Source organism: Ambystoma mexicanum, chromosome 10 (assembly GCF_040938575.1).
Source record: "Ambystoma mexicanum isolate Mex_15411 chromosome 10, UKY_AmexF1_1, whole genome shotgun sequence".
NCBI classification, from domain to species: Eukaryota; Metazoa; Chordata; class Amphibia; order Caudata; family Ambystomatidae; genus Ambystoma; species Ambystoma mexicanum.
Window position 1 is genome coordinate 238,429,838 of NC_090932.1, and position 27,586 is coordinate 238,457,423.

General features: G+C 48.2%; 1 protein-coding gene across 2 annotated transcripts in view; it reads left to right on the forward strand.

The window, feature by feature from the left end:
- The window catches only part of LOC138491315 (espin-like protein), a 484,304-nt gene that overhangs the window by 259,045 nt on the left and 197,673 nt on the right, over window positions 1-27,586 (forward strand). For both annotated transcript variants that reach the window (XM_069617768.1, XM_069617767.1), the window contains exon 3: window positions 17,217-17,292. In XM_069617768.1, the coding sequence (XP_069473869.1) occupies window positions 17,274-17,292 (19 nt within the window). In that variant the 5' untranslated portion in view covers window positions 17,217-17,273. The remainder of the gene's footprint in view (window positions 1-17,216; window positions 17,293-27,586) is intronic.

Genomic DNA, 27,586 nt, shown 5'->3' on the forward strand with positions numbered 1-27,586 from the left:
CAGGGTGCTGCTCAACATCCACATGCGATGATGCTGAGCCAAAAAAAAATACCTCCATGGGCTCAACGCCTTCACAGCACGACCTATGTGGGAGATAGATGGTCGTCCGAGTCTGGCTCATCCTGTAAAGGAGGACGTGGCACAGTAGCCTGGCCACGCCTAGCCGCAGCTTGCCCCTCGTCGGCAGCAAGTCTGCCGGACAGGTGAGCCTGGTTCTGTGTGGCGATGTTACATAGGTCTGCATGCAGGACCTCACGTGATACACGTGCTTCCTCTTGCAAGGTAGCACGTGTAACACGGAGTTCCTCCTGCAAGGCCTGGCTGGACAACCGCTGCACCTCCCGGCAAGCCGGTAGCTCAGCCGAGATGGTGCGCTCAAGCTGTGCAAACCTCTCCTCTGCCTGCTGCCTCTGGGACATCATAAGGACACCCAGAGTGGATCTGAGGGAGGCATACTCCTCCCTCAGGGCATCCATGTGCGCCTCTGCGTGAGCAGCAATTGCTTGACGCAGAGACGACATTTCAGCCTGGCGTGCCCTGTCTGAGGCCGCCATGCCCAGCCTGAGTGAGCGGGCCGTGGACCGTGCCGCCTGCTGCTGGAGTAGCACCTGCCTAGCAGGGGGGAGCACAGATCGGGCCACACGCTCCATGCTGTCAGCGATGTTCTCCATTGCTGCCCCCTGCCGTTCTGAATTGGCAGTCATGTCTTGCTCCCACTCAGTATACAGCGGTTGCGCGCGGCGACCGCGTTGCCGGGCTTGACCCCTGCGGGACCCAAGGACCGGGGGTCCTCGCTGTGTTGGCACCGCCTGCGGCTGCACGACTACATGCCCCCGTCGACGTGATGTCCCAGGCACATCAGTGACTGGTGTGGAGGGTGACCCTGCGTCCCGATCCACCACGGGCGGAGGAACCAAGACTGTCTGATCCCTCAGTGCAGGGGTCGCAGACAGAGGAGTGTCCACATCAGAATCACTCACCCCTGACACATGGACTTGATGGTCATCCAACTCAACATGGACGTCAGAGTCGTCATCAAGGCTGGACTCATAGGCAGCCAGAGACAGGATGGACTGCAGCACTTGGGGGTTTTCGTGGCCTACCACCCCACGACCCCCACTAGTGCCGGGTTGATGTGGTCTTACCAACCCTGTGTCTGGCATGACAACACCATCCTCTGCATCCATTGCGTCATCACCTGAAAAATAGAGAGGAAAAGGTCAGTACACATGTCAGAAGCACACAACACACACACACACCGACAGCAAAGGCATCTGGCAGACATGTGACACACAACATATGACCTTGCATGCATGCTGGGTCTACTTAGAATAGCTTCTGTGATCAGACCTGTTGAAAGGTGGCAGTTTGCATGGAAGTGGGTCTATGCAGTGCAGAAAATGTGTACGCCACTCACTACCTACATGTACAAGCACTCCATGGTGTGTGCTAGGAAATGTGAAGGCAGTGCAATGTCAAAATCAGACATCACGTGCATTGTGTATTCAATGTGTACCATGTCTAGAAGGCAAGCACCCCTCCACCCCAGTACCAAAGCAGGGATGCCTAGCATGGTATCAAAAGGCTGACCATACACCTGTGTATTGACAAGCAGTGTTGACTGGCATCAACAGCTTAATGTGATTTCAATTACAACACTGCAAATGATGCTGGGACAGTGGGCAGGACACATGATGGAAGATCCGGAGGCCGGCCACGTGTGTAGAAGACACGACAGGAGTTGGACAGAGTCATTGGCCATTGAACAGGCTGAGGCCTGTGAGCCACACAGATTGTCAGAGCCTAAACATGTGTGCAACGCAGGACTGAGCCACAGTTGACATGGGGAGGCCGATAATATGGCAGGCAATGTATGTAACCAAGGACTCATATTACAGTGATCATCCAGTCAAGGACACATAGGGGCATGTGTGCAATGCACATGGAGCATGAATGGGCACTCATGTCCCTGCGGGACATCTGACCCATGCACAGTACAAGTGGGATGCCCTGCATCGAGTACTAAGGCTGTACCACACGGCATATGTCTGGCAGTTTCTAAGCTGGAAGTTAGCATCTACACAGGACACATGAACATGAAACTACACATTGGCAAGAATGTAGCAGACCAGTGCAAAGGTGGAACTGGGGTGCAGAGTGGCGGAGGAGGGGCAAGGGAGCATGGCCACATGGAGTCCCGCATGCAGGCAGAGGAGACATGCATGACGGTGGCATTGCATTACTTACACATCAGAACCATGTACAGGTCACATGTAGCAGCAATCATGCACAACACATCCCACAAGTGAAACACACACGTCCTCAACAACTACGCATCAACACTCACTGGACTGGGCATCAAAGTCCAGCATCTCTCCCACACCTTCGACCATTTCTGGTGGTATGAACTCCGCAACGAGAGCCTCATGCGGAGTGAGTTCTTCCTCCTCTGGTGCAGGCCCACCGCCAGTCACCAGAGTCAAGTTGTAATTTGAGGCACGCTTGGCCTTAGTGCTGCGCTTGATGTCATTCCAGCGCTTTTTGCACTCCTGCGCCGTGCGCACCTCATGGCCGAATGAACTGACATGTTCCGCCACATGCTTCCAGTGGGTGTCACGTTGGGCAGCCGTAGTCTGACTATTGGCACCCACTAGCATGTCACGGCTGTGTCCCCGCACGTAGTCCACGAGGAAGTCCAGTTCCTGCTTACAGAAAGGCTTCTTCCTCGACGTGCAGGAGGTCGTGGCTGTGTGTGGGGTCCCAGCCTGTGCTGCAGATGCAACCTTCCTCCTCTTGGACTGTGGCGCAGACCCTGGCTGGCTAATGCCGCCCTGACCAGTATGGCCAGTGGGTTGGGTGGATTGAGCCGAGGGAGTGGCAGGTGGAGGGATGACCAAAGGCCTGACTTGTGTCAGTGGCAGCTGGGTGCCCACTAATGGACCCTGCGCAGCAACATCAGCTGTGGCAGGGTCATTGACCGCAACGGTCCTGGTTGGCAGACTCACAACCGGGGTGCTGTTGGGTGCATCTGCCCCTGCACTTGCCAACACCCGGCTGTTCGGGGCAGCAGATGACATGACTGCCCCAGGGACACGTGTCTTGGTCTGAGCAGCCCGGCCTGCCCCAATGGTTTCCCCCCTGGCCTGTTGGAGATCTACCAAGGGCTCTTCAAGTGCCAACGCAGCCTGCGCTGGCAGACCCTGAGCCTGGGTGGCGGTGTCCACAACTGCACCTGCAGCTACCGCTACCCTTGGGCCCGTGGCAGTCGATGAAACGGACTGCCGGGTCATACGGGTGCCAGTGCCAGATGCAGGAGCTGCATCCCCCTGAACCACAGGGGGTGGTGGCATGGCTGCACCGACACATGGCACAACATTGTGCTCAAGTGGCGCACCCCTGCCTCTTCCCCCTCTGTGGCTGCCCTGGACACCCTGGAGTCCCCCTACTCCCTGGTCACCACGGCCACGTCCCCGACCACGCCCGCCACGAGGAGGACGCCCAGCTGAGGCGCCCCTCACCTTTGGTAGCCTCCCTACCATGGCACAGATGTTATAGTGCTGGCACAGATGGAGTGGTGCCAATGGGAGGTGTACAGCACAATTGACCTGGGCAATTGGGGTGAAGGGGGTGGGAAGCAAGATGTTAACAGCCCCCCTGCACCTGCAAGGCTGTATGTGACCCCGGTGATGTGTTGACGGGTCACGCAACGCTCAGGCACCCCAAAACTGCAGTAAAACCGTGCACGCAACCCTGCAGCCTACGTGCGTGGATTAAACCTCCCGCAGTACGCGGTGGCACCCAGTAACACGTATAACGCGTACGCGTGGGAAGCGCAGGCTACGATGACATCGAAAATGGGTGCGATACACAGGGGCACCCGCAGTGGGAAAAGGAGCGTTTGCGACTCACCGTCTGACTAGCGCGATGCAGAAAAACACGCGTAGCCAATACCCCCGCCAAAAGAAGATATACGTCCTTGAGAGCTGTGAAGTAGATGGCGCGCGAAACAACTGGAAGCAGCAACACACGTCGGTCTCCACGAAAGGCACGTACAGCGAACTGCTGGGCCCGCTCACCTTTAACCCGTGCTGAGGGAAAACGCACGCGCGCGTCAAGTCACATGCGGACGTGCACTTTTTCACGTTTGATTACGCGCATTACACGCGGACGTGCAGTTTTTCACGCGCGCACGCTTATGCATGGGCCCTTTCCTCCTATTACACGCGGACGTGCAGTTTTTCACGCGCGCTTACGCGCATTACACGCAGCGTGCAGATTTTTCACGTGCCTAATCACTCCGTATGAAGCTGGCCACGCGAAAACGCACGGAAGACCACGCTCCTGCCCAGAAGGACACTTCACTGGCCCCCAGTGCCCCAAGCAGCCTCCCACATGCCATCTGCTGCTGCCTGCCTGCCTGCCTGCTGCCACCGTGCCCTGCCATTTGGTGCCTGCACATCAGCCATCTGCAGGGGTCCAGTTGCTGTGTCCACCCCTGCTGGTACAGAAGAGTCCCGACTCAAATGACATCGCTCCACAGCCCAGCCCCAGGACCCAGTTGGTCACCCACTCCTGCCCCTGGGGTTGCCATGTGGAGCACATCCACATCTGACACCAGTTGCAACCCCCGGCCAGAGGTTTTTCCCCTTCTGTAATGGCTTGGCAGGCTGAAAAACGATGGTCTGGAGGGTTGCCCAGAGCTTTGCCCGTGGTTATGATTAATTCAAAACCTTCCAGCCATCACCTTTCTGTTTTGCTAAAGTCACCCCGAGTGGGACGGGTATGCCCAGACGTGGGTCCCGAGTCTGCCGGGCCTAGAGACCCAAGCTACTCCTCACTGATGACGCCCAAAAAGGCTGAAACATGTCTGGGGATGCTTGTGGTCTCGTGCAGAAGGGATGTGACCTAGCAGTTCGGGCTGGACTGCCCCTTTTGGGGTAGGACCAAGCCTGATTTGCATCAGGTTTTTACCCTTCTGTAATGGCTTGGCAGGCTGAAAAACGATGGTCTGGAGGGTTGGCCAGAGCTTTGCCCGTGGTTATGATTAATTCAAAACCTTCCAGCCATCACCTTTCTGTTTTGCTAAAGTCACCCCCGGCCAGAGGGGCAGAGGGGCACCAGCTTCACTGCCACCGAAGTTGGTGTCCTGGTGGAGCAAGTCCTGGGGCAGTATGATGCCCTCTTCGGATCGTCCCGCGCCAAGAGGGAAGTACGGGAGAGGGCGCGGAGGGGGTGGCAACCCGCACCATCCAGAAGGTCAAGAAGCGCTGGGAGGACTTGAGGTCAAGGACCCTCATGAAGGCCCGGCGCCTTGTGGAGGGGGGCCGGGGCCGCATGAGTTCCATCCAGTTGAGGGTCCTGGAACGCATACACCCAGCGCTCCACGCCCAGGTCCTTGAGAGGGAGACCCGTCTGGAGTTGAGTGGTAAGTGGCCAAGCATTGCTGTGTGAGACAGGGCATGTTGCAGTGTGCTGGTTGTCTGATACCTGCCTGTATGTGTGACATAGGCCATGTACGCATGTATGTGTGCAGGGACATCATGGTAATGCATGTGTGACCTGTAATGTGTGAACCGCATGGTTGTTGCATGTGTTTGAATGTGACATGGGGAGCCCTGTGCAGATTGCACACATGACAGCATGGAAGTCTCTGTTCCTGGACATGGGTGGGGGCCTGGTGGAGGCTGCCCCTGGTGGCTGGGGGGTGGGGGTGGTGGGAGACATGTGTGGGTGCCAGGTGGAGGGTGCCCCTGGATGCTAGGGGGTGGGGGTGCAGGGGGACATGTGTGGGGGCCTGGTGGAGGGTGCCCCTGGTGGCTGGGGGGGTGGGGGTGCTTGGAGACATGGGTGGGGGCCTGGTGGAGGCTGCCCCTGGTGGCTGGGGGGTGGGGGTGGTGGGAGACATGGGTGGGGGCCTGGTGGAGGCTGCCCCTGGTGGCTGGGGGGGTGGGGGTGCTGGGAGACATGAGTCGGACATGTGTGGGGGCCTGGTGGAGGCTGCCCCTGGTGGCTGGGGGGTGGTGGTGCTGGGAGACATGTGTGGGGGCCTGGTGGAGGCTGCCCCTGGTGGCTGGGGGGTGGTGGTGCTGGGAGACATGGGTGGGGGCCTGGTGGAGGCTGCCCCTGGTGGCTGGGGGGTGGTGGTGCTGTGAGACATGTGTGGGGGCCTGGTGGAGGCTGCCCCTGGTGGCTGGGGGGTGGGGGTGCTGGGAGACATGAGTCGGACATGGGTGGGGGCCTGGTGGAGGCTGCCCCTGGTGGCTGGGGGGGTGGGGGTGCTGGGAGACATGAGTCGGACATGTGTGGGGGCCTGGTGGAGGCTGCCCCTGGTGGCTGGGGGGTGGTGGTGCTGGGAGACATGTGTGGGGGCCTGGTGGAGGCTGCCCCTGGTGGCTGGGGGGTGGTGGTGCTGGGAGACATGGGTGGGGGCCTGGTGGAGGCTGCCCCTGGTGGCTGGGGGGTGGTGGTGCTGGGAGACATGGGTGGGGGCCTGGTGGAGGCTGCCCCTGGTGGCTGGGGGGTGGGGGTGCTGGGAGACATGGGTGGGGGCCTGGTGGAGGCTGCCCCTGGTGGCTGGGGGGGTGGGGGTGCTGGGAGACATGAGTCGGACATGTGTGGGGGCCTGGTGGAGGCTGCCCCTGGTGGCTGGGGGGTGGTGGTGCTGGGAGACATGTGTGGGGGCCTGGTGGAGGCTGCCCCTGGTGGCTGGGGGGTGGTGGTGCTGGGAGACATGGGTGGGGGCCTGGTGGAGGCTGCCCCTGGTGGCTGGGGGGTGGTGGTGCTGGGAGACATGGGTGGGGGCCTGGTGGAGGCTGCCCCTGGTGGCTGGGGGGTGCTGGGAGACATGGGTGGGGGCCTGGTGGAGGCTGCCCCTGGTGGCTGGGGGGGTGGGGGTGCTGGGAGACATGAGTCGGACATGGGTGGGGGCCTGGTGGAGGCTGCCCCTGGTGGCTGGGGGGTGGGTGTGCTGGGAGACATGGGTGGGGGCCTGGTGGAGGGTGCCCCTGGTGGCTGGGGGGTGGTGGTGCTGTGAGACATGTGTGGGGGCCTGGTGGAGGCTGCCCCTGGTGGCTGGAGGGTGGGGGTGCTGGGAGACATGAGTCGGACATGGGTGGGGGCCTGGTGGAGGCTGCCCCTGGTGGCTGGGGGGGTGGGGGTGCTGGGAGACATGAGTCGGACATGGGTGGGGGCCTGGTGGAGGCTGCCCCTGGTGGCTGGGGGGTGGGTGTGCTGGGAGACATGGGTGGGGGCCTGGTGGAGGCTGCCCCTGGTGGCTGGGGGGTGGTGGTGCTGTGAGACATGTGTGGGGGCCTGGTGGAGGCTGCCCCTGGTGGCTGGGGGGTGGGGGTGCTGGGAGACATGAGTCGGACATGGGTGGGGGCCTGGTGGAGGCTGCCCCTGGTGGCTGGGGGGGTGGGGGTGCTGGGAGACATGAGTCGGACATGTGTGGGGGCCTGGTGGAGGCTGCCCCTGGTGGCTGGGGGGTGGTGGTGCTGGGAGACATGTGTGGGGGCCTGGTGGAGGCTGCCCCTGGTGGCTGGGGGGTGGTGGTGCTGGGAGACATGGGTGGGGGCCTGGTGGAGGCTGCCCCTGGTGGCTGGGGGGTGGTGGTGCTGGGAGACATGGGTGGGGGCCTGGTGGAGGCTGCCCCTGGTGGCTGGGGGGTGGGGGTGCTGGGAGACATGGGTGGGGGCCTGGTGGAGGCTGCCCCTGGTGGCTGGGGGGGTGGGGGTGCTGGGAGACATGAGTCGGACATGGGTGGGGGCCTGGTGGAGGCTGCCCCTGGTGGCTGGGGGGTGGGTGTGCTGGGAGACATGGGTGGGGGCCTGGTGGAGGGTGCCCCTGGTGGCTGGGGGGGTGGGGGTGCTGGGAGACATGAGTCAGACATGGGTGGGGGCCTGGTGGAGGCTGCCCCTGGTGGCTGGGGGGTGGTGGTGCTGGGAGACATGTGTGGGGGCCTGGTGGAGGCTGCCCCTGGTGGCTGGGGGGTGGGGGTGCTGGGAGACATGAGTCGGACATGGGTGGGGGCCTGGTGGAGGCTGCCCCTGGTGGCTGGGGGGGGTGGTGCTGGGAGACATGTGTGGGGGCCTGGTGGAGGCTGCCCCTGGTGGCTGGGGGGTGGGGGTGCTGGGAGACATGAGTCGGACATGGGTGGGGGCCTGGTGGAGGGTGCCCCACAGTGCTGGGGGGTGGGGGTGCAAGGGGACATGTGGCTTGGCTGGGGGGCATGGCCATGGTGGATGGGCTGCCTGTGGGACATGACATGGGGTGCAGGGTAGTCCCCTGTGGTGTGGGATGCCTGCAGAGGTCGTGGAGGGGGTAGAGGGGAGACCTGGGAGGACCCACACTGCCAATTCACGTCTTGAACTTCCCGCACACCCACCACCTGCGCACCCCTGAAATCCACGTACCCAGGCCAATCGCGTGTAGACTTTCTCGCGCACCCCTGAAATCCACGTACCTAGGCCAATCGCGTGTAGACTTTCTCGCGCACCCCTGAAATCCACGTACCCAGGCCAATCGCGTGTAGACTTTCTCGCGCACCCCTGAAATCCACGTACCCAGGCCAATCGCGTGTAGACTTTCTCGCGCACCCCTGAAATCCACGTACCCAGGCCAATCGCGTGTAGTCTTTCTCGCGCACCCCTAGAATCCACGTACCCAGGCCAATCGCGTGTAGACTTTCTCGCGCACCCCTGAAATCCACGTACCCAGGCCAATCGCGTGTAGACTTTCTCGCGCACCCCTGAAATCCACGTACCCAGGCCAATCGCGTGTAGTCTTTCTCGCGCACCCCTGAAATCCACGTACCCAGGCCAATCGCGTGTAGACTTTCTCGCGCACCCCTGAAATCCACGTACCCAGGCCAATCGCGTGTAGACTTTCTCGCGCACCCCTGAAATCCACGTACCCAGGCCAATCGCGTGTAGTCTTTCTCGCGCACCCCTGGAATCCACGTACCCAGGCCAATCGCGTGTAGACTTTCTCGCGCACCCCTGAAATCCACGTACCCAGGCCAATCGCGTGTAGAATTTCTCGCGCACCCCTGAAATCCACGTACCCAGGCCAATCGCGTGTAGTCTTTCTCGCGCACCCCTGGAATCCACGTACCCAGGCCAATCGCGTGTAGACTTTCTCGCGCACCCCTGAAATCCACGTACCCAGGCCAATCGCGTGTAGACTTTCTCGCGCACCCCTGAAATCCACGTACCCAGGCCAATCGCGTGTAGACTTTCTCGCGCACCCCTGAAATCCACGTACCCAGGCCAATCGCGTGTAGACTTTCTCGCGCACCCCTGAAATCCACGTAGCCAGGCCAATCGCGTGTAGACTTTCTCGCGCACCCCTGAAATCCACGTACCCAGGCCAATCGCGTGTAGTCTTTCTCGCGCACCCCTGGAATCCACGTACCCAGGCCAATCGCGTGTAGACTTTCTCGCGCACCCCTGAAATCCACGTACCCAGGCCAATCGCGTGTAGACTTTCTCGCGCACCCCTGAAATCCACGTACCCAGGCCAATCGCGTGTAGACTTTCTCGCGCACCCCTGAAATCCACGTACCCAGGCCAATCGCGTGTAGACTTTCTCGCGCACCCCTGAAATCCACGTAGCCAGGCCAATCGCGTGTAGACTTTCTCGCGCACCCCTGAAATCCACGTACCCAGGCCAATCGCGTGTAGTCTTTCTCGCGCACCCCTGGAATCCACGTACCCAGGCCAATCGCGTGTAGACTTTCTCGCGCACCCCTGAAATCCACGTACCCAGGCCAATCGCGTGTAGACTTTCTCGCGCACCCCTGAAATCCACGTACCCAGGCCAATCGCGTGTAGACTTTCTCGCGCACCCCTGTAATCCACGTACCCAGGCCAATCGCGTGTAGTCTTTCTCGCGCACCCCTGAAATCCACGTACCCAGGCCAATCGCGTGTAGACTTTCTCGCGCACCCCTGTAATACACGTACCCAGCCCAGTCGCGTATGGAAACACCCGCACCCCCCTGGAATGCACGCTCCCAGCTCTGCGTTTGCTGCTGCCCTTTGCGCTCGGTTGGGGATTTTGATGGCTTTTCCCTGCGCGAGAGGCGTTCTTGGAGGCGTAACTGGCGGTGCTGCAGGGTCGCTGCGCAACTGTGCGCCACGGCTGGTTTTGGTGGCTGGAATCCATGAATACGCTGTGCGCGGAAATGGATTTTAGCGCACACGGCTGGCGCAGGGATTCGCACGCGCACACTGTGCGCCAGCCGCGTGCGCCACTTGTGCGCTGAATTCTATGAATCGGCCCCTTAATCTTCTACAAGAGTTTAGGCTGACATACACTGAGGAGAGTGATCACAAAATACTTAATATGACACTATAGATAGACATGGAAAGGGGAGATGTGCAACACTATAGACTGAGGGTATCAGTTAACATCTCATTGAATAGAATTTCATGGGACAGTAGGAATATTGAGAAAGTGAATATGCTTTTCCAGTCAGACTTCCAAAAGAGTGTTTATGACCAAAAGAAAAAGCTGTATGCACATGATTCTTTTGGGAATTATATTGAGTTAGTAATAAGAGGAACAGCAGAAATAAAGAAAAAGGGCATAAGCAGAGAGAGGCATAAGCATATATTCTCAGATAAAATGAAAATTCTTAAGAAAGACAGGACCGTGAATTACGAGCCCTTTGTACATATGGTAAATATTCTGGCACAGAGCAAAATTCAGGGGAAATTAATAGGATGAAGAACCTATGGAAGAGAAAAGCAAGATGCCTGCGTGCAAAGCTTTATCAGGGAGATGCAGAGAACATGTTACTTTCTCTACGTGATGCAAACACATTGACATTTTGGGCCCTGGTAAATAGGGGAGGACAAGAGAAAGCCAAAACACAAACAGTATGTATTAACTCTGAGACATGGGAAGGTCATTTTGGGAAATTATAAAGCACCCCAATCCTGAACTGGAGCCCCCCGATAAATATCAGAAATTCTGTATGGAATGTTGAAATTTGTGTGAAGGATATTGAAAGAATCATACTAAAAAGCTCCTCTTCTAGAGCCCCAGGTCCGAATTTGCTCTGCAACAGGGTTATGAAGGAGAATGTGAATCTATGGGCCAAAATGTTATTTTTTTAATTTAAGGATATACTTAACACGAAAACCAATAAGTTGGAGAATGTCATACATAGTGCCAATTTACAAGAAGGGGGATAGTTCTTTTCCGACGAGCTACAGACCAATAGCCCTCCTGGACGTTGATTACAAAATTTTTACGGCCCTTGTTCTAGAGCACATTCGGAGCTGGATTGACAAACATAACATCTTGTCACCAAACCAGTTTGGGTTCAGAAGGAATGTGGATACAGACGCAGGAGGACTATTAATCAACATTCTTCAGCAATCAGCATGGACGAAAGGAAATCTTCCAGTTTATGTGGTGTCAATTGACCTAACGTCCGCTTTTGATTTAGTGGACAGATCAATTCTGTGGACGAAATTGGGAAATCTAGGAATGCCATTGTCCCTGCTGTCAATTGTATATAATATGCATGAGGACTCAAGATTAAAGGTGCGACTCAGTCTAGAGGGGCTACTATTACAAGAAAGTAGGGTAAAAAATGGGATGCAGCAAGGCTATATATATGCACCAACCATATTCAATTTATACTTTTCGGATGTGGGAAAAAGCTTCAAAAACCTCACTATAAATTCACCAAAAGTTGAAGGCTCAAAGGTGCATTGGACAGCATATGCAGATGACGTGACCCTATATGATCACACCCCTGTAGGGCTTCAGCGTCTTCTAATTGCTTTTAATGAATACATCCACATAAACGCTGTAAAAATAAATTACAGTAAAACAGTGATCTTATGTATGACACACAAGAAAAAGCCTAAATTTTGTTCATGGTTCCTAAATCACAAAAAACTGCCCACATCTACGGCCATTAGATATTTAGGGTACCCCGTGTTTGGAAATAAAAAAAGGCAAACTTTCAGGCCCTTCTGGTGGCAAAAATTAGCCCAATGATAGCACAACTATGAAAAATTGATTCCAAATATGGCACATTTTCGCTACTGCTGTGTATACGCTTGTATAAAAACAGAATAGTGGTGCAATTATGCTATGTGCTGGAATTAGCGCCTCTGTGGTGCAGGGAGGAAGTTTCAATATACGAGTCCAAAGTGGTAAAATCGATGGTGAGATGTTTGCCTAAATGTGTGCCTCTGGGAGCGATTCGCTATGAGCTTGGATTGCACTCCATCGGAAGTGTCATAGAATGGTGGAGAGTATCACACTATAGGAAGTTGATAACTACTAATGAAACAACACTATATGATATCATGGGCAAGGGGACTAGGAGTGGCTCTCCTCCATCATATCTTAGAGATATGATGGAGGAAGTAAATGGCGCATTGATAAACTGGGGGTTCCGCGGGAGATGTTCATTATGAATCCCATGAAGGTAAAAAAATTGCTGCTTCACTTTGATTGGAATCTCACTGTCCACGAGGTTAGGGAATGGAGACAGGATTACATGAGATTTCGTTTCAACGCAATTGCTGTACTACTTGTAGATTCTGTAATCAAAAGGAGAACTGTGAAACACTGGTGCACATATTGACTGAATGTGATGGTATAAGGAAAGAGCGTATCAGTCACTTTAGTCAATTTGTACCGAATACCGAGAGTGTCGATTTAGAACTTTTGTGGTTAGACATGCTGCATGGTAATTGAGTTAAACTAAAGATTGTAGTAGTAAGATTTCTGAAAAATGTTTGTTCTCTATAAAATCAAAGAGTTAGTGGATTATTTGATTGGATGTGAAAGTATTAGTACTGTGGGTTATTTGAATGAATTGTAAATACTGTTGAAGTGTTTTTCGTTTCCTTTGTCTTTTCTCCTTCCTTCTTTTTTGTTGTTCTTTTCTTCTTGCTCTTTTGTTTTGATTTGAGGTAATGAAATTGAGTGTGGGAAATGGAATTTTATATGTATATATGTATTTTGGAATCTTTGGTATGTTTTTATGGTATATTTGAATCGGACGGAAAAAAAACAGAAAAAATATACAAGTCTTTTTGTAAAAGTTACTATGTAATTATAAACAAATAAAAAAAAAGATTAATTACAGGCCTTCAGCATTTGTAACCATGGTCAGGAGTTAATGTACAAAAGAAGACTGTGTATGTTATAACCAAAGGGGCAAAGTGTTTTACTGTGTTTACAGCGGTACACCCCATGGTCAAGGTATTGCTGCTCTATTTATGTATGTGCACATTATAACAGCTACCATGCAGGGCTAAAATTGCATTGGCTTACTGTGCTCATTTCAACATAGGTCACACGTTTAATATGGTCCTTTCCTATTCTAGGACATATCAACGTTTGATTGGATAAAAGAGGCTTGTGGCCAGCTTTATTTTGCTGACTCAGTAGAGGCTGTTATCCAATACATCTATGGTTGAAGTTGCTCTCTCATTTTACCCCCAGTTTCTCACAAATCACGCATATGCACAATAAGGTGTATGTACCCATTCTCAGATTTCCCCACATGTGGCATTTCTATCATACATCCCCTCAGGGGCCCTCATCATACATTACAAATTAGGGCATAAACACCTTACATACGCACACTACAAGCAACATCGCCGGTGAGAGGCAGTAGATGAGGGTACTCAAATCCATATAAGCCTTTAAAGGACTGCACCCTAGAGATATGGAGGTAGAATATATAGGTCACCCATGCAAGTTAGTAAAGCAAAGAAGTATATGCATTTAAAATTACTGATTTAAAATATTTGTTATAAACTGTTTTTTAAAGAAATTGGTGGTAAAAGACCCCTGAAGGTAGCGCTGTTCATAAAGAAAAGCTTAGCACTTTAGTGTAACATGTTGTGACAGTACAGACATGAGCTATCACATACTGTCCCCATGGATTACAATTGTAAACAAGAGAGGGCGTATCTGCTCCAAGATGACACCCGCAATCATCATCACAGGTCCCCATCCATGATCGCGCCTCAAGCGATCGCGTTACTCAGGGCAAACTGCATATACAACTGAACGAGTCGGCGCGGATGCTGACTTAGAAACGCGGCATGAAATATTTGAAGAGCGCGCACAATTGGTAGGTTAATCCATATTACCCATGGTGTAACTTCATGTATGAAACTGCATACAGGCTTAGAAGTAGCTATAACTGAGAAGTGGCACTGGATTTGTATTACAGAACGCCACAGCCAAGTATCCCACGCCAACTTGATACCCATGGAGACAGGGCATAACGACCTCGCTACCCTGAAGGCTTAGCCTTTAAGAAGTGTTAAATCAGTATAGAAATTAGTTAGTCAGACATCGATATGTTTGAAAGCAATAGTCCTTAAGGCTTGCTTTTTCACTAAAGAAAACAAACAGAGAAAAACCTATTCAGAAGCACTTCAGCATGTAGGGTCTGAGTATCCACTATACAAGTAAGTAATCCACTTAAATTCTGTACCTCAGCAAGATTGTACAGCATAGACTGTGTTATTGACACCCCATGTGTCTATGATTACAGGTGCAGACAAATATCTCTACTGAAGTCTACAAGAAGAGCTTTATCAAACTGTAGGTATATACCCGGTTACAGAGTCTCAATGTCTAACAGCCATAAGAAATAGCATAGAGTAGCAGCTCATACATACTGTATATAATTTATCCACAGAAATGTCGTAGACAACGAAAAACCAGAAGCTGGACGTCACACTGCATTTTGAGGTTTACTAGAAAGTCCTGTTCAGTCAAGCCACTAACAAAGATTTGGCTGACTAACAATCAAATAATTAAATAATGGAAAGGGATATTGTACCATCTTTGTGTATATGAAAAAGAGTCTAACCCCCTTTAAACCCTATTTAAGGAAGGAGACTTGAGATTGTATGGCTCACAGTAGCACAGAGCTCAAAGAACGTGCCCTATTGGGTATCAGGTAATATTATCCCCATAAATAATGTCGCCATATATAGTTGCTGTGAAACGGCATAGGCGACATTATTTATGGGGATCATTTATGGGGTACATGGGAGGGGTGTCCCCCGATCCTTTAAAAAAATATGGGGTCCCCGCAGGTTCCATATGGCACTATCGCCGCAAAAAAACGGCGCCATTCTTGTATGCCGACATTTTTCCAGCAATATTAACACATGGAATCCCTTATTGATGGGGCATGCAATTTTGATGGATCACCCTAGTACATTGAAGAGTACAGAAGGTTTTAGGAACTGTATAAGCCCCTAAAGAAGTTACACAGATTTATTCTGAAAACAGGAACAAAACATGTTGGGCACATGTAAGGATCACAGATCTCTAATAGGATCTGAATAGTAATTGCTAGATTTACACAAGTTCTAGGTGTTTTATAATTGTTAGTATTGAGCACGGTGACATTTAGACATATTGCACTTTATATTAGTTCAATTAGATGGTTTTTAAATGTACTGTTTTATGTAATGATGTCTTGTTTACATGTAACTTTACCTTCATGATGAACTCACGGGTGAGAATGTTTGATTATTACATTTCCAAATTAAAGTTTTCAAAAGAAATGAAACTCTGAAAATAATATGAGTGTTTAACTCTACCTATACTAATGGTCCAGGATGGTTTTGTGTTCCTAGAAGACCCGCACAGAAAGCCGGCATTCCAACATGGCCGCTGTGTTTGCTGTAATCTAACAACACTGGCAGGTTGTGTATCCCTCCTCATTTCCAACTCCCCATGTACCAATAATTGTGCCACTCTTAGTGTTGCGTTGTGGCACCTATGAGCCAAAACTAAAAAGGGGATTCCAGTCATTCAGAGAACTTCCATCTATCTTAGTTGGGCCCAACGTTGGTTCCTGTTCTCTTTTTCAAGGATGATGCTTTGGATTTCTGCCATAAGCGAGAAACCCATGTACAGTTTCTCACCGACATTGCAATCTATTATGTGAGCTGTCACATTGACGCACAGTTGACTTGTGGCATTCTGAAGTTTAATTCACAGTCTTCTGCATGATCAATTAGGCCCCATTATAAGTAGGGGACAAAAGCAGTCTCGTTCACACAATATGGAGATGGAATAGGGGCATGCAGAGTGTTGTAACTTTAGAGTTCAGGAGAATTCCTTCTTTAGATTGCTACTGCGCCCCAGGACACCCATGCACACAGTTGGGATGACACGTGGCCTGCGCATCATTGAAGACACCTTTGATTTAAGAACTGCTTTATCAGACCTTCACTCAATCCCCTAAGGAAGGTCGATGAGGATCCCCTTTAGGAGATTTTGACATTCAGTGACTTCCACATATATATGTGAAGTTACCCGGACCACAGTGTAAGTGCATACTTGGTAAACCTTAAAGAGGAATACTGACATTTGGTTGGAGAGGCATTATGCAATAAGGCACCACAGATTCCTACAGTGCAAAGTAATGGGGGGTATGGAAATGACCTTGGGTCTCGCACCCTGCTGTATGGTAGGCACCTCCATCTGAGGTTTCACCTTTGATGGTTGCAAGTGGCAGGTATGTGATGCATTTGGGTAAGCGAGCTGAGGTTCACACTGTGTATGTGACATATTGCTTGATGGGACTTTGACCAACTTCTTTTTCTGGGCAAACTAGAAGACAGTGAAAACGGGGCGACACTACATTGGGTATGCACACTAAAAGATACTTTGACATTGATATGTAAGCTTGAACCCGTTATTTACTATTCCAGTGTATTTGTCACAGTACTAGTGCAAAAGCTTGGTCATTAAGAGATGACAACGAAGGGTGGAGTCCTAGTAAGTAATGAACTGGTGAGCAGGGATTTCTTGCATTGCTGGGTGTAGAAAGGCTCTTTCTTTTTCTCCTTTTTCTGTCAGCCCTTTATGATTGTATGTTTCCTGCAAATATGTTTTTCTCTCAAAAGAAATCCCTTTCCTTACGAGTTCTATTTCGTAGACGGAATGATTCAGAATGTGGTAACACTAATTCAATTTGCATATTGATGAGCTTAGTAGTGAAAGTTTAGGATTCTGAAATGTTTTAATGCAATGATCTGGAAAATGGTGTGAAATGCTCTATTTGCCATTTCCTGTGGTTTCATATTGATTTATTTGCTTTATTCAATAGATGAGCTGATGAAGACAAGACTCCACATATTGGTATGTTCAAGAAAGTTATAATTGAATATTAACATTAGCCTTCCTTTTTCTTTGATTTCACAGGAAACATCATTGGTGTCATAAGGTCAAGCCAACAGCACTTACAAAATCTTTTCTAAAATGGATACCATGGCTTCAGGTATGCATTTCTTCTTGTTAGGCTATTCCTCTGTAGGAGCTCCAATTACTGACTTGATTAAATCTAACATTAAATATTAGTTGTATTCAGCCACACAAATAACAGTACCTTTTCCCAGGGCAATGCCATTAGGCATGCAGTTGCTCATTAACATTCCCAGTGAGTCAGAATCTGTGTTGCTGAAAGACATATGAGCTATGGAGCAACATTTTTATTGTATTTGGCATTAACCTGCATGGACCTACTGCATCTCAGCCACTTCTAATTTTTATGGATGTGCAAATTGACACATATTTCCCAGAATGATGCAAAAGTGCTTGCACTGGACTTCTACAGCATAAGGCATAATTTGTGTTGAATTAAATGTCTTATCACAGTCAACAAAGTCAAAGGGGTTTGTTACTTGCCCTTGGCTATATTTGTTGGCAAGGAAGGCCATATTCAACAGCAAGTCAATGCAAGGTATGACTACTAATGCAAACATTGCCTTGACAGTGCCCACACGTTACTTTCATGTTGTATTATTGTGTCTCTATTGGTTGTTATCATTAACCAACAAACGATGACCTACTATTCTGCCTCAAGAGACCCCCAGCAGATTTTCTGTCTTTTTTTAATAAGTCATGTGGTCCAGATGATTATTTCTTTCCAGCTGTTTTTATGAATATAGCTACTACCTCAGTTAAGCTTTTCTTTTGCAATACTCTTTCTTAAGTATGTTTTGACCAAATCATAAAGGAATAGATTGGTGTCCACTAGAACACAGGCAAACATACATTTGCTATGACTGTGATGCACCATGGAACATTTTTTTCAGTCATAAGCTTCAATATCAATATTATCTAACAGTGAAGTTTCCCATTTATGAAGAGGGTTCCATTCAACATCCGAATGTTTTACTTTGAAATTAGTCATTTCGTGTTTGATATTTACCCCCAATAATAATGGCAGGTTTCTTTCCATTTTTCATATACATGCTGATGAAATGTTTCACAACGTGGTGAGTTTATTTGATACAAACCTGTCTGTTGGAATATAATGAACAGTTTGCTATATTTGCCTCCAGAAAATGTGGTTACCACAGTCAATTACGGGACCTTATCTGCTAAGACAATTGATTCCACAAATAGAGTAATATCATTTGATTGTGCAATTATTAAATTCTGAGTGAATCTATGGTGGTCATTACGAGTATGATGCTAACAGATGAACAATGTCTCACATGTAGTAATATGATTAATACATTTGGTATCCTTCATTCTCTAAATCTGATATGAGCTTAGCACTGCAAGAGTTTTAACAGAAGTGACTGCATGCAGTAATTCATTTGCACAGCTTCCTGATATAGGAAATAAGGCGGTGGGCATGTTAAACACTTTTGATGCATCCTATTCTGAATCCAGCACTCCCTACAGGCATCCTTGCATCATGGAAGGTGAGCTGGCAGTGCCGAGGATGATTGCCAATGAAAGGTCACATTGTCTTATGATAACAGCAGAAGAGATGACCATGGTTGAAACCAGGTTGTTTGGCAAAATAATGCTCAAAACTGATCCCTGCAAGCAGCCTACCTTATGGCACTGGATTCGTGACCATATCACTTCTGCCTCCACTCATCCTGGAAAAGTAAATGGAATAAAAAATTGTTCATCAACTTCAAGCGCTGAGTGCAGGTTGTTCAGGCTGAGCAGTATCGAAAGACCACAGCCGATGGAATATGCCTGCCCTGCTCATAAGGCTATTGAAGGAAAAGATGGGATCCATTGGTCTCAGAGGCGTGCAGGTGTTTGAGAGCCAGGCTTAAGGTGATTACACATGAAATAACTTAACGCAGTGCATGCTCAACATAATTGTTTGTCCACAAGTGTGCACATGACCACATGCAATGTGGAGAGCAACATACCTGTCTCTGGCCAACATTGGTCCATTAAGTAACAAAGTCAGCCTATTAACAAAGACCTAAATGCTGTTGAAAGGTTTTACACGTCAATGTACTGCAATGGAGATTCTTATTACCATACCCCGTCATTGGGAGACGAACATGTACATTTCATATTACCCAGTTCCTGCAGTCTTACATCAGCCAGGAATGGTGTGAGAATGATTCAATGCCCAATGCTCAGTGAGAGCTCTCCAAGTTCATGTCATGCATTCCACATCCTATGCAACTCTGTTCAGCTCCGTCTTCTCATTGTGTTGTGAGACATTTGCAGAGTGCGTTGTTGAGAAGAAGGGGAATGAAGATGAGGAAGACCCGGAGGACAGGGATGTTAGCACATGTGCCTGAGCAACTGCCCACTGACCATCTGCTTGTACTGCCAGCAAAGCACATTACTGAGGGTGCAAGATGAGGCTTTGCTCTTTTTGTAAAGCAGGTCTTCATATGCCAGGATCAAACAAAATGTGCCCCACTGCAATGTAATGAGAATGGGTGCCCCGACAAAGGTCATCATCAAGCTGTATATTATGAAGATCATGATAAAGATAATGATAATGATTTGTTATTTATATAGTGCCTTTATCCAAAGGGCTTTATAGAGCACATATTTGCTGCTATTGTCCCACTACCATGCAAAGGAACATGCAGAGAATGACATCCTGGGTGAGGGAACCAATAACTAACCTGCCACCTCTCATAGGGCGTGTGCTCAAATTTATTCCTCAGGGGTACTATGACTATCCTTCCCCACCAGCTGTGTCCCAGACTTCATAAGCCGAGGAGAGCGATTACACCAAAAAGTGTGGCATTTTATTCCTAGCATAAGATCATACCTCATAGTCACAAAACAATTACACATTTGTAGTAGCATCATTTTATAAAAGGTAGTCACTTGATAATTCGTCAATGGTGACATAGTCTTCCATTTCTACATCAGTCACTCTTAGCCTCACATATCACCATACATTCAATTTTTCATACCATAGAATCATATTAAAATCACATTTGTCAACAATCCATCAAACTGCTAGATTTCCTCTTTGAAGCAGACTTTTCATTTCATTGTGATGTTTTCATAGTTATTGTTTCCCTTGTTATTATGACAATATACAGAAGCATGCTACTGTCTAAAAGAACGGCTGCTAACAAATTCAGTACCATTTTTTCTTTTATTTCTTTTAAAAGCCAAGCTGGTTTCAACCAAAAGATCAGAGCTAGACATTTCTCTTTGACCCAGTCGTCATCAAGGGAAAAGAAACATACATTTTTACTACTGAGAGGTATTCCTTATAGAGTTGGCTCTTAGGTGGTGCACAGGCGCCACCTATAAGCCAAACCTGTTACATTGAGATAAGATATGAGGAGGGACACACCACTTGTGGGTGTGGCTAAATATGCACCCATAGATGCCCATGGCCATGCTAATCCCTATGGACCTTCCCCACACTCCCTGCCCCTCCCCATCCAAAACACATCCTCCTCCTCACCCACAACACATCCTCCACAAATATTTTTGAGCTAACTCGATCAAGCCGTAACATCAAATATGTGCTGTATGGACTCTGCAAGTATTATTTCTAAGTGGTTTTCTGTAAGTAAATGGCTTAATTGCAGATGTAAATGTGCTCCTGCTTTAAAAAATATATTTTTGAAGTGTGCCTTCAGTCTCCTGATTTATAAGCAATGTTATCATCATCATATAAATGTTTATTTTGGGACAAATTCCATAAAACAATATATTATATAAAGACACAACATTTTATAAATCAATACATAATAGACATTATCCACATCTCACTTTCTTACAATACATTCTATCATTATAAACCATAATGAATCAATAAAAAGTCTTCCTTATCTTAAACTCCTCTCTCAGAAAAGTTAAAAAGGCCAGGTTGCACATTTTGAGTCAGCCAAAGCAGATACAAAAGGGCTGGTCTGCATTAGTTAGTATTCCTCCGTTTTAAAATCACTGCAATTGATCTCCTTCTAATACTAGAATATGCAGGGCTGAATAATACAAAATGCAACACATCCTCATTCGATTCATCACACAGCATCTTGTATCTACTAGCCGATTGATCGCACCATTTTACAGTTACCGCTTTCAGTGGCAGATGATTCTTCCCGCCTCTGGAGTTTTTAAGACTGTCAGAAGATTTATTTTATCCCGTTTGAATTCATCGTTAAACTACTCCTGATGTAATGGTTGCAACCCGCTCTTCCATTTCCTTACGAATATTCCCATAACTGTATTGGCCAATGTTTCAAATGACTTCAAAATGACCTGGGACTGGGATGCCTCATTAAAAGTTCTCTCTAAATAGAACAAATTTGGACCGATCCATCATGGTGTATTACATTTTTGTCTATGTTCTTCCACTTTAGTCTTCTTTTACTATTACAATTCATTTCTACGGCTTCCAAATGTGGAATGACTTTGGATATGCCATGACAAGAGTTCCACTTTATAGACAAGGTCACTGGATAGTGGTCGCTAATAATAATTTAATAATAACAATAATGTATTTGTTTTCGTTCAAAATAACTTTTACAAAGAAGGTCAAAGACATCATTACCAACCTTAAAATATTCAATCATCATCCATTTGTTAGCAGAAATACAAAGATAATTAATATGAAACACTTGTGTATAGGCGTGTTATAAATGCCATATCATATCATATTGTATCATATCATATCAGTAGATGTTGCCCTTTGATAGTTTTTAAAGGTGTACTGACCAGGATTATCAGTGGGCACCCAGCCATTAATGGAATATGGTTATACATATGTTCCTTGCACTAAATTGTTTGCTTGTATATAGATAGGCATTGGCCAGACATTCCCTCCAAGTGGCCAGGTACTTAACCCATTTTAAACTGTTGCCATCATATGGCGAGGTAGTACCATTTTGGCAAAGATTGGCACACACACCCCCTCATGCCTACACTAAAGCCAAAGCTGTTGACTTTGCCAATGCTTGTTTCTCAATATAAATGACATTTGTACAGATATCTTGTTTAATATCTATTTGGAATGACTGGAGAAACAAACACAACATGAAATTCATCATCATTTAATTCATGTTTCTATCACTTCTATTCCTTTCTCAGGCATGCTTCTTGAACATAGTCATAGGATCTTAGCTGCTTACAACTCATAATCATAATAGCTTTAATTTTATTTATTTCAGGCAATAACTTTTTTCCAACCAATTTTTGATAGTTTGTCCTTTTTTACTGCATATATGCTGACAATAAAGTACAAACCATTAGTCATTTCTATTAATAACATGAACTAATAGTTTATTTTACATTACCTTAACAGCAGTGTGGCCCTTATAGGGGTAGTTGCAGTTTGTTTACCATAGCTCAGAATGGCAGAGGTTACGTACCTGATTGTGCCAATATATATGTGTGTGTGTGTCCTTTTGGGTCATTCGAGCAGTGCTTGAATATCAGTTCACCACAGTAGAGTGGAGGTGCAAAATACCTCTCTGCTGTGTAATCTGGGGAGGGGGGATTATCACAAGAATCATTGCTTTCATTGAGGTTTGAATATTGTTACCTCTAATCTCTCTTCAGTGCATAGATATTTTTCCATAATCTGCATCTTTTTGCAATGGATAACTTGTGCCCTCTCATAAAGTAGCCTATATGTCCTTTCAAAATTGTATGTGAATGGATTACTTTTATTTGTTTGAAAAAAAAATGCATGCACTGTTGCTCAAGATTCTTCAAAAAAGATTTGATTGGTTTGTCACTTTCATCTTGTTGGGCTTGTCAAACACTATTTCTCTGAACTTTTTTTCAGTGTGTCTCTTCTCAATGTAAGGCTCAACCGAGGGTCCATGAGTTACACAGTTGTTAAGTGATTATTTGTTATCTATGTTCACTAATGCGAGTATTTACTGCCCTTATACAGAACATTTATTTATAACACCAAAAACTAGAAGCACAGGGAGAATATAACACAAATGTCACTAGAAAGTGATCTTGGTACAATCTCACCTCCAGGTTTATCAGTCTGGGTTGTTTGCTGTGTCCAAGGGGCTCCCAAAGCTTTTTTCATTCAGTCTCAGCTTTTACCGCTTCCAGCACTTTTATTCTTTCTAACAGTCTGTTGCCGTTTTTAAGGCATTGCCAAACCCTGGGCCAATGCGCTCCCTTGTTTTGTCTCTTGGATGTGTCTGAGTCTCAATTACAAGCCATTAGTACAACAGTAGCTTCTCCGCAGTGCCTAACTGTAGCTAAAATATTTCTAATACACATTCATCCCTACGATATCTGAGCTGGGCCAGGTCACCCTCCCCATCTAAGATCCAGACGTCTCACCGTCTCGAGATCTCTCTATTCCTTGACTGATCTGCCTCTTCACTGCCATGCGACATGCTTGTTCCTCCTCCCACCTAAAGCACATGCCTTCAGCCAACAGGGCTGCCTGTTGCCTTAGTGGTCAGGCTATCTATCCGGGTTCCTCACCCAACCACCTATTCATGTCCTCTAGCCTTCTCCTTACTTTCTCCACCAGCCTTCTGGTGTTCTACAACCACCTCCTGATGTCCTCCGACCTCTAATATATTTTCTCGAACCTTCTGATGTTCACCACCCTTCTTACTTTAACCAATCACCTCTTGATATCCTCCTGGCTCTTTCTTATCCTCTCTAACCACCCCTGGATGTACCCCAACCACCCTGTGATTTTCTACAACCTCCTCCCAATGTGCTTAACCATGCTCCTTACTTCCAGCAACCACCTCTGTAGTTCACCCAACAGCATTCTCCCCTCTCATTTCCAGCCTCTTCTCAAAACTCTCCTCCCCAATCCTTGAATAACTCTCCATCTTACTCTGAACACTTTCCACAACCTCCTTCTCCAAGCTCCCACACTGTCAAACAAAGCTTTTTAATTTCGATGTGCTCTCTCTCTCTCTCTCCCAAGGGTAGGCCCCTTGTGAGAGTCTGCCCTTGTGTCCTGGAATTAATGTGGGGATGGGATTGACTGTCTCCAAGAGGCTCATTTTGGCTTGCTCTGTTGTTATGGGGCTGCACCAAGGCTATTATTTACCCTGGTCGCCATATTGAAATTAATTCCCCTGCCCCTTTTGCTCAAAAGTACAGTCAGAGAGGTACAAAGCCTCTCTACCTATTCACAATGGGCGAATAAAACTGTGATTTGCTCTAAAGGTGCTTCTGAATCTTATGCATGTGAAGATAAGGCATGGGTCTCTTTAAATTGCAATCTTGTTTAACTAGTGTGTGAGAATGCTGTCAATGGATGATGCTCTGGAAACACTTTATCATTAGATTCTGAAAGTGATGCAAGTGAATAATGAATTTGTAACAATGTATACCTTGTGGGTATTGTGAGAAACCTGAGGGTATTCTCACTCCTACTCCCCATGGATCCTCTTGCCAGGTGGCCAGGGAAAGGTCATCACATTTGAATCCTGACCCTGAATGTGCAGAAGCGAGGGAGGATCACCTGGGTGGATGGTCCTTGAGTATTGGGAATGGGATGCCCTTGGGCTCGATATAGTAGACCCCTAGTGAAAGTCAAACTAACCTTGGCCCAACATTCATAGGCTGTTTCAAGCCAGTTCCTGACTGTATTCCACACACAACACCTGACAGCACTGAGACAAAGAAGAGGCAACTAAGAGTGATGAAGATTTCCTCTCTTCACCACTTAGGTACTAGGATGTGGAAGCTGTATCCTGAACACTGGAAAGGTCAGGCATGTCTGCCTAACTATGGTCAGGCAGATCCAATTGACCAGGCACACCTGCAGCCTGTTAGAAGGCTGCAGGTCTATAAAATGAGGGGCAAGGGGCAGAGAAAAGAGAGAGATCCCACAAAGGAACCTGCAAGAGAACCTGCAAGAGAGTCCTCAAGAGAACTGTGAAGAAGAAGCAGGAAGGCCTGCATGGCAGAGGCCAACAGGAGACCCACTCTTTGTGGGAGCAGCTGCAGTGGGACTGGAGGCCAAACGAGGCCGCCGGCAGTCCCAGGCCACAGAGAGCAATGCCCGCATCCGTGAGAGAGCCAAAGGGCGCGCAGTGTTCACATTGGAGGTGTTCCCCACCTCAAAAGTGGAGCAGAGATAACAGTAGATGCCACTGGGAGCAGACCGCTGGTGAGTGTCGGTGGGAGCAGCAGATACCAGGGAGCTCCGAAACGGACTGCAGGCAAGTGCCAGTCTATATACTGAATACCGAACTATATGAAAACTTTACCATTGCAAGAACCCAGGTATACTGAATACGGATCAATATGAACTTTAACATTGCAGAAAACCATGGTATACAGAATACCGAACTATATGAACATTTTAACATTGTAAAAAAAACAAGTATATTGAATATCGAACTGTATCAAAACTTAGCACTGGAAGGAAACCCAGGTTTACTGAATATAGAACGACCTGAAACTTTTATCCTGAAATAAAATCACAGCCTATTGAACACCACATTATAGGGAAACTTCCCATTGAAGGAACTGAGCACATTCAATAGCGAACTTCAAAACGCTTTAACTTTGAGACAACGCGAGTGTGTAGTAAAACTTGCATTTAATTTTGCAATGTAGGAATGCTTTTGAACTCTGAAATGAAACCCAAATCATAGTAAACCTATGTTGCACAACACGTTACATCTAACCTTACAGTTGACTACATGAAAGGCTAAAGAAAACATGAACAATGAACTTTAATGGTGAATGGAGTGTGCCAAGACAACGACTTGGCGAAGGGTGTGTGATACATGATGGCAGGACCACAAGGCAACCAAGGAGAAGCCAAAGGAATATAAGATTGCATCCTAAAGTCAGGAGGCCACTACAGAAGAGCCAAGTGAAAGTAACTTGGCAAACAGGAGCCAGTGCCAAGGAACTTGTATGTGGGACTGAGGAGTCAAGGGACCTTGGTCGAGCAACCTGTGATTGGTAGGCCATGTGCTCTGACAACTGCACCTAGACCAGAGGACCCTGAACAGTAAACATTAATGACACCGAAACAAGCCCAATGAGAGTCCAGGGATCCTGGTTTCGTGACCTGTAATGGGTGGACCGTGCGGTCTGACAACTGCGCCTAAACCAAAGGACCTTGAATGGTGATAGCTAAGGACACCATGAAACAAGCTCAACAAAACCACTGCTACACTTTTAAAAAGACTAAAGCGAGTGAAGTCTTGGGGAAGGTAATCCTGAGAGTTTAGGAACTGTACTTGTTGTCTTGGGAAGAGAGTCCTGAGACCATTTTTGTAGTGGATTGTACAACCTAAAACTTGGGAAAGGAAACCCCAAGGATTGGTTGTGAACTATATTGCATTGAACTGGAGAAGGTAACCTTTGAGAGTTTTCTTTTATGGAACTTTATTATTCTTGGGGAAGGGGAGCTGAAAGTAAGCTCTAAGCTGGAAGAATCTCAGAACTTTGAGTTGAATATCCCTACACATTGGTTTATTATGGTTGTGAGGGCAAGGATAGATTTTGGACACGGACAGACCTTTAAGTTGAACTTTTTGACACAGACTTTCCTCAGTTGCGTTCTGGTAGGGAAAACCCACATTAGCATAGGGAAATGTAGGCCTTCAACCATTCTGACATTTCAGTTGAATGAATACCTTTTGTTTAAACTTGAAGTCTGTTGTCTGTGTCGTTCTTCATGTAGCCTTCACAGTACACACATTGGGGAGCAAATCTCTCTGTGTCTTTGATGTGCGTCTGGTTTACCCTATCGTATTGGCAGTAATAGGGCTTCTAGGTTGTAAAGCTGAATGACAGTACAATTATGACGTTGCCAGTCCGGCAACAATGGTACCGGTATGCTTTCTGATACTGTTGTTACCTGACGGGCAAACTCTGAGTTGTGCCGCGGGTGCATTTCATTCAAGTCTGCCCTGGCGGAATGAAAGGCACCCACGAACACAGCAAACCTGCAGCAACGGCACCGTTATGAATGGTGACTGTGCTACAGGCATCCCCATTCCCATTGAGCCCTATGGGGCTGAAATGGGAATGGGGATATACCAGCACCCGCAAAAGGGCAATTACCGGGTCCGGCGGGGCCGGAATACCCCGGTAATTGTCCATTCGCGGGTGCTGGATTTTCTTGCCGGCATGGAAGTAGCCTTGCCGGTAAAACCGGCAAGGCTACCTCCAACCTCGTAATGAGGCAGTGTTTTTGTTTTTCGCTCTCTGGGATTTGGGTCTGGTTTGTAGGAGCTTAAGGTTCTTTTACTCGGGGACGGGGTCCATACAGATTTCTCCTGTACTGTCGCCCGCTAGACAATCCCTCCCAATACTAGCCCAGGCCCATCATCCTCGAGATTGGGGAGTCCCCTTAGACCTCCCAA